Source organism: Poecilia latipinna, unplaced genomic scaffold (assembly GCF_001443285.1).
Source record: "Poecilia latipinna isolate Pla-1442-1.1 unplaced genomic scaffold, P_latipinna-1.0 Scaffold2133, whole genome shotgun sequence".
NCBI lineage: Eukaryota > Metazoa > Chordata > Actinopteri > Cyprinodontiformes > Poeciliidae > Poecilia > Poecilia latipinna.
In genome coordinates this window covers 21796-34311 of record NW_015114749.1, presented here as the reverse complement: position 1 = coordinate 34311, position 12516 = coordinate 21796, and the positions used below count along the sequence as shown (strand labels likewise).

The 12516-nt window shown below is 40.6% G+C and overlaps 1 protein-coding gene across 2 annotated transcripts; it reads right to left on the bottom strand.

The window, feature by feature from the left end:
• rhobtb2a (Rho related BTB domain containing 2a) lies at nt 1-9667 on the bottom strand. 2 transcript variants are annotated; one of them, XM_015017365.1, is made up of 10 exons: nt 9151-9667; nt 7515-7716; nt 7303-7406; nt 7043-7228; nt 5699-6639; nt 5491-5609; nt 2854-3004; nt 2662-2750; nt 2287-2392; nt 1-2049 (listed from the first exon to the last, which is right to left on the bottom strand). In XM_015017365.1, exons 1-10 carry the CDS (start codon nt 9210-9212, stop codon nt 1847-1849), a joined length of 2163 nt encoding a protein of 720 aa, XP_014872851.1. In that variant the 5' UTR covers nt 9213-9667; the 3' UTR covers nt 1-1846. The 2 variants fall into 2 exon arrangements, with proteins under 2 accessions (XP_014872851.1, XP_014872852.1); XM_015017366.1 differs by lacking the exon at nt 9151-9667 and adding an exon at nt 8951-9143.
• Nucleotides 9668-12516: the final 2849 nt, after the last annotated feature.

The window sequence follows — 12516 nt, the reverse complement described above, 5'->3', positions numbered from 1 at the left end:
AAGTCTGTTTTCGTACAACCAGAGCATGATTTCAGGATGTAACGTACATTTTCATGATATAATTCATATATGTGAATATCTACTTTACTTTGAAACTCTATTTTACATACAGTATAATCCATTGTTAAATTTACCTGCCTATAATTTGCATGTACAGTAAAGTATGTAACAGATGTAGCTGGAAGTCAGCACAATAAGTATTCAGTTATTTCAAACATCATGTAAATAGCTGCACAGTAACTAAAAACTATTTCCATAAGTCTATTTTCAGTTTTACTGAGTAATACAGTAAGATTTTGCTCACTGCCAGCAGTGCACAATATTGGTTAACAGCAGTACATTAGAGTTTATCTGATATTTAATACAATTTACAGTACTACCCATCCTCTCTGAGCACCATGCCTGCAAATCTGAAACATTCTGCAGCCCATCATACAATCAAGAGCAACAGTAGATGACAATCTTGAAAATGACATACAGCAAGGTGTGCAAAACAAATCCAGAAAGATGCTTTGATAGTCACAAACTGAATTGAGCGACCTTAAATGTCTTGGTTTTGTCTCCTCTGCAGCCTGTCTTGACATAGCATGATACAGTCTAATGCTGCTCAGCAGTATGCTGCCGCTGGAAGTTCATATGTTTCTCTCTGGAGTTCAGAAAGAGCTTGTGGTGATGTTGAAGGGCAGGGATTAGATCATCCAGTAGTAAGTTAACACGCCGACCGACACCCACCGACTCTGCCATGTACAGATTTCAAATAACCAATCACCCTCAAAGGGGCAAATCTCTTAAAAACAAGTTCCCACCACAGACAACAATACAGTAACAATACAATCACTTCAGCTCTGATGATTAATACATTATCTGTTGCTTTTTAGGATGACAGCAGTCAAAATGACAGGACTATTTTATGGAGACATGTAGTTGAACATGTGTGCTATTAATCCACGTTGAGCAAACCTGTTTAGAATAGCAGTGGTGATAGCTGCATTCAGGGGCAATTGAAAGAACGGAGCAATTCGAAGCAGGAAGCCTTTGTGTCAGATGACACTGTATCCATTCATGTGAACTTAAGCCCTTTTGTGGCAAAAAGCCACAGACCAAAAGATCACCATATGTAGGTGGTATGTGTGTCAAGAGATACCAGGTTAAGCTGTGCAAGCTTATTGTACAAATTCTGCAAAGTTAAACAAACATACAAAAATAACAGGAATAGAAGTTTTTGTGTGGTTGTTTTTTTTTTTTTTGTAGACATGATCGTCATAGAAACTTCCAAATGAATTACTGTAGTTTGCTCTTTCCAGACAAGCCGTACTTTTGTTATCTCCAGTTTGAAATCAGGATCAACATGCGATCTGACAGATTGTACAACCACTTGAGGGCAAAGTGTTTTATCTCTGAGACTTGAGTTACTGTTGAATTGCTGGTTGTCACAGCTGGTAAGCAGCACTTAGTTGTCAGCTCAGGTTATTGGTATTTATTTATAGCCGCAGGTTGAAAGTTCTGTGCCGACAAATTTGTATTTATTAAACTTAAAATTCTAATAAGGGCATATTTAGCAATCCACGAGATCTGATCTTCGCACTTGTTCCACTGTGCCATAAGTCAAGACGGTTTATACCACGGAGGTTTGTCTGAAATTGTAAGGAGTAATACTTTTAAATTTATTCACAACTCTGAGCTGACTTTGCAAACCTGGAGCGTATGCCCACAGAGGCAGGGGGATAAACAGTCTGCCTGAATGTTTGGAGTATACCAAGCTATCAGCGCTTGTCTTCTATTGTGTCCTTTACAATTTGCAAACATACAGATGGACTCCAGACTGGACCCCGCCCTTACCACCTGGTCAAATAATGGCAGATGATCCAGAGGGTGAGTTTGAGTTTGGGGAGGAAGGAAGGTTCCAGAAGAGCCACTTGCGTTTACATTGCCGTCTCTGGTACAGGTAATCCTCTTTTTCACGCTCTTTGCGTGCTCTTTGGTAGTGGTCGTCTTCCTTCAAGTACCAAACTGGTGGCCAGCGATGTTTCTCAAAGTAGTCTTGGTTCTCTGCATCAGAATACATTTTTATTAATAATTTACATTTTCAGTAGAGCGATTTTTTAAGAAGATGGTTTCAAGTTATCCTAAAAGTTGAAAAAATATTTAGTTTTAATGAAGGACTTTAGAAAATAAGATATTAATCTCAGCAGCTTCATTCTTTGCAGTCATTTGTGCCAGAATCCAAGTTAAGAATGAGAAAAACAATGACAACAGCAGAATCTTAGCACAGTCTAAATGTGGCACCTGTGGACTTTGCCTTCATTTCACGTGGAAACTTGCGGCAGACACTGTTGTAGTTGGTGCAGATGTGGTGCAAGCACCATCCAGTCAGCTGCTGGGCTCCGTGGAACTGTCAACATTCAAAGTCAGATTGTTATTTTAGTGCAGTGTCAGTTGTTCTAGCTAAAAACTGAGATTTTTGACCTCTGATTAGAATAAATATCCTCAATTTTGAAAATACACTTGAATGTTGCAACATATTTCTCCATATGGTGCTATAGATAATCTGAACTGCTTCTTGAAAGACTTTCAGTAGTTAATTAAATTTTGTATTCATTTTTTCATGAAACTGATGTAAAGTAAATGCTTTTTTTCTTGGTAGTAGTTTCTTGAGCACACCTGGGCCATATCCAAGTATATCAGCACATCGCCATCGATATCCGTCCCCATCATCGCCGACTCCGTCAGAACTGTTACTGTGTAGAGTTCTGAAAAGAAACACGCTTCAGAGTCTGAGACCAATTAAAAAGCATGCAGCTTTATTTCTGATACGATCCAGTGCAGGGAAATAAGCAACAGCAAATGCGATACCTGTGAGAGCGACCAGGTGGGGCAGGCAAAGACGGTTGGCAAGAACAATGAGCTCCATTGCATCCAAGTCCGACCGAGAGCAGAATCTGCCCATGTAGAGATACTCCAGCACGGCTCGCATGCAGCTCCGGGTCGTGTTGGGAAGCAGCACCTTACAAATAGAAAGATGGGGCGGGGAGTTACTTACGAGCTCAGATTTTCTGCCGATTTGTAAATTCCAGAAGCTCATCTGCTATGAGAGGACTTATTTCTCCTAATATCTCTATAGACAGAATGTCTATAGAGCAGGGCTCCCCAAACTTTTTCCTGCGAGGGCCACGTAGCTGTTACTTTCTCTGGTCGGGGACCGGTCTTAGTTTTTGGAGAAAGAAACCTTAGAAAATTCTTGTCCACGGGGGAGTGGGGGCGCGACGACACATTCGCGCTTTTAGATAGATTTTTACCCAGAATGCAAATGGAAAAAACCGTGAGTGAAACGGTGACTGGGACTGACTAGTATATATTCCATTGAGGGAAAGTTAGTTTCACATCTGCTCAAGAGCCCCCTGGTGGAGTGGATGAAGAAAAATCCACATATAAACCAGAAAATACAATATATGAAAAAAAAACACTGAATGCTCTCTGGTATGAGGAGGCAGGCCAGATCCGGCATTGTTCAGGGGGCCAGATCAAATGACGTGGCGGGCCAGATCTGGCCTGCGGGGCGGAGTTTGGGGAACCCTGCTATAGAGATTCTGTCTCTTCTAAATGGACTAAGAGTGAGAAACAGGCTTTTTCTCACTCTATGCAGAAATCTAACTGGCCCTTTCAAGGAGTAATGCTTAAAGAAATAGGAGCTAAGATAATGGTTCACACAGGAAATGGCTACAGATGATGCACTAATGCAGAAAAAAGAAAAATAACACAATGCAATATGCAAAGCTTTTTCAGTTTAGCCTCAAAAATAAATGTCTATATGCATAAGGATAATACAGGATCCCTAGAAAATATATGAAAAGACTGATTTCCATTTGAGTAATTAAACTGGAAAAAAAGCAACTTTTTAATGTTATAGATTGGCCAAACATTGTTCATACCATTTTTAGAAGGCTTTATATAATTTTTGACATGCCATTATTATTGTATTCTCAAAACAGACACTCCTTTTACTTTGATTTATTATCATTTGAGATGCATATCTGGTTTTCCATCAGATACAAACTTCTAGGTAAATAAATAAATAAATAAATAAATAAATAAATAAATAAATAAATAAATAAATAAATGAATAAATGAATAAATAAATAAATATTGATGTAAATCTAAATCTTCCACAAGTATGAATAATTTTGGGTTTAACTATGTAATGTATTTACCTGCAGCAGCAGTGACACAAGCAAAAATGAGAAGTATCCCATTAATTAAACTGTCTTAAAGCTGATTATTGGTCAGTGCATCTAAAAATAGATTTAAGAAATATAATCTTTGCTTTGAAAAGTTTTTCTTCTTCTTTTAGTAAATCACTATACTTTGGAGTGAAAACACACACTGTATCTCCCACACAGATTTACAGTATGTCTGGATCACAAAGCCAGTTTAATAGTATTAAACCAGAGTTAGAGTCCCCTAATTGAATTATCCCTCAGCTCCCCAGTGGAGTGCTGCTAAAGTCAGCCTGCCGTGCCTTACAAAAGTATGTAGATCCTTTAAACTTTTTGCCATCTTACAAAAAGTTTAAAGGCATTAAAAACTTAATGTATTTTACTGGAACTTTAATATACACAATATACAATTGTGTACAATAAGTCGAAAGAAAATTACATGATTTGAAACTTCACTTCCAATTAAAATTCTGAGTTTTGTGGATTTCATATCCACCCCCACTAAGTCAATAACTTGTTCTTGTTTGGAAGATAGCTCAAGTTAGGCAGACTGGAAAGCACCTATGAAAAGCAAATGCTCTAGACTTTGATTAGACCATTTTAACACATGAATGTACTCTCATCTGTTGTGGCAGACTCTTTGTTTACTGTTGTTGTCCTCCAACCAGACCAGAACAAAGACTGCTGCAAGCTTTCAGAAACTTCATTCCAGGATAGCCTCATATTTAGTCTCATCTTACTTGGTTGGTGATGTTTAATGTTAGCTGTTATGACACATCGTCTTTTGTAAGCTAAATTTTAGTCTCATCAAACCCCCTTCTTCCACATGTTTGCTGTGTCATCTGCAACGTTGGCATCACACTATTAACAGGGTTTCTTATCTCTTTCTGTCAACACTGGTTTTCTTCTTCCCACTTTCCTATTAATGTCATTAATGGACTTCACAACTAATAATTGCTCTCAAATAATGCTCTTCTTTCCCAACTTGTCCATTTTTAACTCTTTAGATTATGGATTGGGTACTGTTCTAAAAAGTGCTGGGATATTTTTTTTATAACTTAAACCATCTTTGAACTTCTTCACAACTTTCTTCCTGACTTATCTTGGTTTTCATATTTGTTTACTAAGGCTTTCTTAACAGAAATCTGACAATCTGGACTCCACAAGAGCAGAGCAATTTATTTGAACGGTAAAAACAATGATTTCATTTTGTCTTAACAGAAAAGTGTTTACTAGCTTTAAAGAACATCTGATATGCAGTCTATCCTTGGCTCACCTCTTTGGTGCAGCTCTCAACGAAAGGTCCACCAAACATAGCTGCCATCCAGTCACAACTAGAGATGAGCAAAGGCTTGTGGGCCATGATTGTCCCATCGTCGAGCTTGAATACCACATCTGCAGCATCAATAGGGAAACACTGGTAAGCCCTTAGTCATAACTGTGTCAAATGCAGTGAGGAAGCAAATATAACAAAGTTCTCTCACCAGAAAAGGTGCCTTTAGCCAAGCACTCTTTTACTCTGTTTGTGCGGCGTACATGGAAGGCTTTGGTGATTTCCTGGTTCATGAAGGCTTCGTTGTTAAGTATGTTCGCCACCATCATCCGCAGATCAAAGACCTCCAGCAGCTCAGCGATGTGCGCAATCTGCATGAGTTCCTTCTCATTCTCGTCCAGCTGACCGGTGTACAGGTAGCGAAGCACTGCTCGAAAAGGTCCGAGCTGGATGGACAGGTCCATGTGGACGACGGTCATGAATCTGGGGGTGTACGTCACAGGGTCGTCCACCAGCTCCTCCTGAATGCTGACGAAGGCTCGACTCCATGAGGAGAGCAGCCTGCCGCGCCGGGCGCCCTCAGAGCCCTTCAAGGTGCCGTCGCTCGTGCACGCCCGCAGGTTGGCCCTGTCTCCGTCGTCGCTGCTCTCGCAAACATCGAAGCTAGCAGCACGCATCAGCAGCTCTCTGCCAGAGAGGGGGCCACGCGGGGGCTGTTCAGTCTCCTCATTTTGCGTGTCCATACTGAAGAGGTCATAAAACTTTGAGGAGGATGTTGCCAAGTATATCTTGTGTGCAAAGATTTTCTGTCGCTCCTGTAGGACCAGGATGACATCAGCACAGTGCGGGTCCTCCAGCAGGCTGGCCGGGTGCTCTTCTGTGGTGGAGGGGGGAGGTGGCACAGTGATGATAGGCGGGGGAGGCTTCGGGGGGAGGAAGGGCGCTTGGAGTAGAGGCCGCTGGACATTTCTGAGGTGAGATTTCCAAAACTGCAGATGGCGGCGAGAGATGAGAGCAGCTCGGATGGCGTTGTCAAAGACGTCCTTGACACCAAACTGAGCAACGACACTGGTTTCATAATACGGGACGCCCAGCTCTTTGGCTACCTCCCTTCCTCTCTCTGGTGGAAGAATCTCGTTGGATTTTATAGGTCTGAAAATGAGGAGAAAAAGACCATTGGAGAGGAGGGAAACCAAAATCGGATTTATTTACTGATAAAACAAACAAAATGACTGTTTTTCCTCACTATCTGACATTAAACTTTTCCTGTTTTAGGTAAATTAGCATTACATGGATAATTTCTGTTTTGTTTAATTGTCAGAATAAAAAGACGGTTTCTTTTTTATTACTTTGCTATTCAAATTCAGAAGCAGGAATTGCAGTTTACACATTTTGAGCACACGTTTTGAGCATTTTTCCACAAACTCCCAACAATAGTTTGCCATAAGGTTAGATGACTTTTTATGCAGTATATGCACATATCTGGTTTCATTTGTATCTCTTTGATAGGAAAAGCTTGCATTCAAAGAAACATTGTAACATTAAGTCTCAGTACCTGGCCAAAGGCCTCCGTGCCCTGTTGACTGCCTCCAGATCTGCATAGCGCAGGTCCAGCTGGCACCCTACCAAGATGACAGGAGCGCGGGGACAGAAGTGCTTGATCTCAGGGTACCACATGGTCTTTACATGGTACAGAGAGTTGGGGTTGGCGATGGAGAAGCACAGCACCACAACATCAGACCTGAACATGCCACAATTATTTTGGTTAGTTGTGATGGATGAGTCCCACCAACATCGCCTTTAGCAGTTCCTCACCTGCCGTATGCAAAACGCCGGTCCTTGTGATGATCTCCAAAAGTATCCCATAGCCGGAGAGACACACTCACATCATCCACTACATCTCTGGAGCGCTCCAACACCTGAGCAGCAACAAAGCATGAATGTTCATACATTTTTGGAAATTAGACAAAGCACAACAGGCACTTACGATGTGCTATTTTGCAACAATGTTTATCATTCCTACTTACCTCTTGGCATACTCTGTACTGATCGATTGCCCAAACTGTGGGCACATGCGTAGCGAGTAACTGGTACTGAGTGAGTGTGGCATTGCAGGCCCGGGCGCAGATAAGGCGGGTCTTTCCAACTGCATTGTCTCCCACCACCACACACTTGATAGTTTCAACGTTTGGCCTCTCATAGTCCATATCAGTATCTGTCAACTGGGACCTGAGGAAATTACAAAACCGTAAACAAAACACTGCTTTCAGATCCAGAAGTCTATGGCATCCTGCATGGTATAGGAGCTCTCACTCTGTTTTTCATCTGCACTGCTCAGTCAGCCTGCAGAGCTATCAATGAAAGGTCTCGTGACTTCCCTGTGCTCATTCACAAGTTTCCCGTCACTGATTCTTAAAGTGACCGGCAGACAAACAGAGAGGACGCTTTGTTTATCCCGGTCTTTAAAAGCAACACACAGCGAAACTTTTGCTGGAAAGCATAAACAATCTCTCTCTTTTTTAGCTCTCTACAAATTCCATGACTATTGGAAAATATTGAAAATGTAAATCCATCGAGGAAATAGTGATGCCATTTTAATGTCAGTTCTGTCATAGCAAAACGTCCAGCTTTATAAGAAATATCCTCTGTCCAAATTCACTAGATTTAGAATGTCACAGAGAAGTGTCAGCTCCTTTAGATGCATCCTTGCTCTAATGGAACAATTACTTTCCCAGCCAGGCTTTCCGACTCATTTATCTATTTCAGACAAGATGAAACTTTCAAACTCTGCAAGACACCGGCCCCTAGCGGTAAAGGGGTTCCTTGGTTTAAATGTTAAATCTCAGAATATATATATATTTTTTTACCAAACTGTGAGAATTAGCAGCCAAAGGTCATCAATATTTAATATATCACACTGCCATTTTCTGAATGAAGTGAGTCCCCCCTCATACTACCTCAGCTGCCTAGACTCCGGGTCAGGAGTAATCCTCTTCTTCAAGCATCTTGGGTCTTTGGGCTGACTCTTGGTCATTCCAAAGACTGATTCCTGGCATTTATTTATTTTAGCAAAAACTGAAAATTTCTTATGCATGCAATGCCCCACTTCCAGAATTAAAAGGAAGGCTGCTTTCTTGCTATTTAAGTCACTAGCTCGTTTCATTCATAAAACAGGCTCCCTATGAGCAACACAAGCTGCAGCCCTGCTTGACTCAAATGTATTAACACACAGACACATAACAATTTGACCTTAAGGTGGGCCTCTGTGAAGATCCACCGCCTGAAATATTGCTCTACAACATGCCCTTCCTGCAATAGCAAACACTACACTGCGCAACTCTCAAATTAATTAATCATTTTTATAAGGTCGGATATTACACATAATTCACAATGCAAATAGTCTCTCGGTTCGCATCCTCCGCCACCAGATATTAGAAGGAGAATAAAGTAGTTGATTTCCTACCATGAGGAGCGGACTGTCCCTCCACCACCGAGACAAACTAGTCATGAGGCTTTGCTGCATTACACGTTATGTAACGCCCCGTCACTGACTCCTGAGCCTGTTTATCCGGCTCCGTGCGACTCCAGCGCAAAACCAATGATAAAGGATTAAAACCAGTTTGATTCCGCTGCCATACCAAATGCCGTACGAGCCCTCCTTACCGCAACAAAAGGAAGTGCTGCATTAGGTTGGTCGATGAGCGAGTCGGAAAGCGTGGCTCCATCGGATGCGGCTCGCACCTGACGGCTGCTCGTGTTCTGCTTCATCTTCGGGGCAAGGAGATCCGACCGAGGCTTGGAAAATAGCCGACCGAGCGCTGACGTTTAGGTGAAAAGCCCCTCTGGATCAGTGCATATAAAGGCGACCGCAGTGCAAGGAGCCCGACCGCTGCTCTGAAATGTGCCGCTGCTTGCAGAGCTGCAGCTCTGACCGTCATGGAGCCAACTTGCACTTACTGTAAGGCCTCCGTAGCTAATAATAGGCAGGCGCACAGAGGGAGGAAAAAAAAAAAGAAGAGGGGATCATTACAAAACACTGATCCACTTTAAAGTCGCACAAATCTAATTTTTCTGTCCTGAAGCAGCCCCGATAGAGTCGGTACACTGTGAATGTTGTTTACACACGGAACTAAATCAGATACAGGGCAATAGTGTAAGAACGCATAACACTTGCAAGGCTGTCTTTAGCAAAGAAAACAAACATGCATGTCCAAACAAACATGCATGTCTAAACAAACATGCATGTCCAAAGATGCATGCAAGATACGAGCAGAGACGTTTTTTTTTCTTTTCTTTAAATATATAAGGGCTATATGGGCGTTTGCCCAGGGCTGCATTAGAAGAGATGCTCCAGAACAAACTGGTCAATTCTCTGAAAAATGTTTCTATTGGGGTTCCATTTGAAAAGTTACACTGTAAGAAAAAATAAGAGCAATGTTCTGGTTTATTTGGGTGTTCTTATTTCAAAGTAATAATTTCACATTTGCCACAGTTCCAAACTAAATAGTTAATTCACAAACTATTATTTAGCTTAGAAGCTAAATATTTAGCTTGGAAATTAAGCATTTGGTTAGGAAACTAAATATTTATTTCCCAAACTAAACATTTAATGTACAAACTAAAAAATGTTACTTTTATTTTGGATCTGCAGACCCAGTGGCAGGGCCCATTACACATTACAACAGGGAAATGTCCACCCCACATTTTTCAGCTGTTACAACTATTTAATTCATTTTTTAACAAGCTGTAAGGTATTTTTTCTGAGCCATTTTTAAACGCACAATGAGTGTACATTCTAACATTTGGCTTTAAGGGCTCAACATACGGGAAGTCTCTCCGTCTCCATTCAACAAATGCTTACCCTCCTCCAACCAAGCGACGGGCGAAATTTGTGCGTGCAAAATTTCGAGCTTTTACACGTAGACGTCCATACGAGGGCGAGTGAAGCTGAAAATATGTCCAACTTTTGTCGCTGCTGGTGTGTTGGCGTCTCTGGGTCTCTGTGACTCGTTCTATCTTATGTCTGCCTCTGGTCCTGGGTGCTGAGTGTGTTTCTCTCCACACACTATTAAACAGTCTTATCAAGAAAACTTATATACACAAGCCCACTGACACACATACATTGTGTTTCTCTATCTTTAGGACTTTATATTGACTTGCATTCCTTTCTACAGCCTGACCCTGACTCTTACCCAGGGCTGCTGCTAACCTAACCATTAGCAATACATATCTGACCTTAAACCACGCGTAAACTCAATTCACACCCCTAACCCAAATAAGACACTTCTTCTAGTGAGAAGCAGGCTTTGGTCCCCATGAGGACCAATCAGTCGCCACAGTGTTGCATGTACAAGGAAAATTGTCCTTACAATGCACCACACAAACACATATACACTCACAGGTATTGAGAGTCAGGTGTTGTCAGATACACCGTAATAATCTTGTATTGTCTTATGTTGTAGTTGTTACTGATATACATATGTTGTTTGTGGTTTCATTTCATCTCTTTCTGCAGGTATAGAAGCAGATTTCTAGGTTGTTGTCTCATATTCTTTCCATCCCTCTTTCCTTTTAAAAATATTTCCCCACATATCTCCCTTTCTTTCTCATCTCCATCTCCATTACATTACATTTGAAAAAAGGATATACAAGAATTATACAAGAATACTAATCACTTCAAATTCAGCTTAAGTCAGTTCAGATATATAATCAGTTTTACATCCAATTACAGTCCCCTTCAGAACTAATGATAATATGATACCATCAAATTCAGCTTTTCATACTCTAATAAGAGACTGAAGTTGTTAACTCAATAATTTTGACCTTTTAATCACGTCACACATGTTTAAGTCTCACACTGTTTTAGATTGTAGTTTTTTACTTATTATGATAAGAACTGTCACAATAAGCATAAAAAGAGATGGTGAAGTCACACTAAATTATGTAAAAATGATTTTTACTACCTGAAAGGCACATAAACCAAACAATAAACAGCAGATGTAAAATTGACATTTAGTGAATTACTAAAGTTAGATCTGCACTTTACTTCATGTAGCTTTGCTTTCATTTCCAGAATCCAAGCCTATGAATATGTTGGAGAAATAAAAATAACATAAACATAAATAGAAAACTAACTTACCACTCACAGGTACTGCCTGCCATTGTTGACAGAGTTGAGAGAGGCCTAACCAATTGATCTTCCTCAGCAAAGAGAGTTTGAAAGGCAAAGGATATTTTCTTCAGCATCTGTTTGTGCTCCATTCAGGTTGCAATGACTGACTGAAGTCTGGCGTTTACACATCTTAATCTTGTTCCAGCACCAAGTACAGCATTTTACAGTTGACCTTTATACCTGGGCATTCGCAACATGTTCCTGTGAGAGCAGATTTATTTTGAGTTAAGAAATGCTTCAACGTTAAGCCGATTTCAACAAGGATCAGTTGATAAACCCTCAACAGATCAATATTTTAACACAACATTTCAACATTTTTATATGTTGTGACATTATTTCAGCCCGTTCAAAAATTCCTGGAGCACAAAACAGTACTAATGGTTAACTTTTTTTTTTTTAATTATTATTTTTTATAAATGTTTTAGATGAAGTGCTAAAAGTCCTGCGGTGGTCCATTTATTCCACTAGGTGGGGCTGCAACTCAACATTTCTTCTTTCTTCTCTCACGATGATAATAGAGAGCAAAATGTAGGTGATCTAATATCTACTTATGATGCATGTCAGGTTAAAATCGTTTTTTATATAAATTTCAAAAAATAAATATAACAAAAGAAGAAAGAGGAGAGGGTTAAGTTTGCCAACAAGCCAAAAAGAAAAGAGAAAGAAATGGGTGGGGCTAAAAAACTTTAGGAGAAAAAATCCGAAAAGGCTACAGCAGGATGGTTCGGAGCCAAGTGAACCAAGTTTACTGATGTTTTCCTTGCTGGAGTGTCAGTGACGACACTTGGACAAATCAGCAGGACTGCAACAAATTAGCAAGCGCTGCCTGCATGGCTCTATCAGTCTAGCTCAGACTT

Bases quoted from the DNA above. Each gene is read 5' to 3' on its own strand.
- rhobtb2a (XM_015017365.1), bottom strand. From the start codon at position 9,212: ATGGAGCCACGCTTTCCGACTCGCTCATCGACCAACCTAATGCAGCAC. The intron at 5,610-5,698 runs GTGAGAGAACTT...TTGATGCTGCAG, and splicing joins GGCTAAAGGCACCTTTTCTG to ATGTGGTATTCAAGCTCGAC. The intron at 3,005-5,490 runs GTGAGCCAAGGA...TCTATTTGTAAG, and splicing joins TTGAGAGCTGCACCAAAGAG to GTGCTGCTTCCCAACACGAC.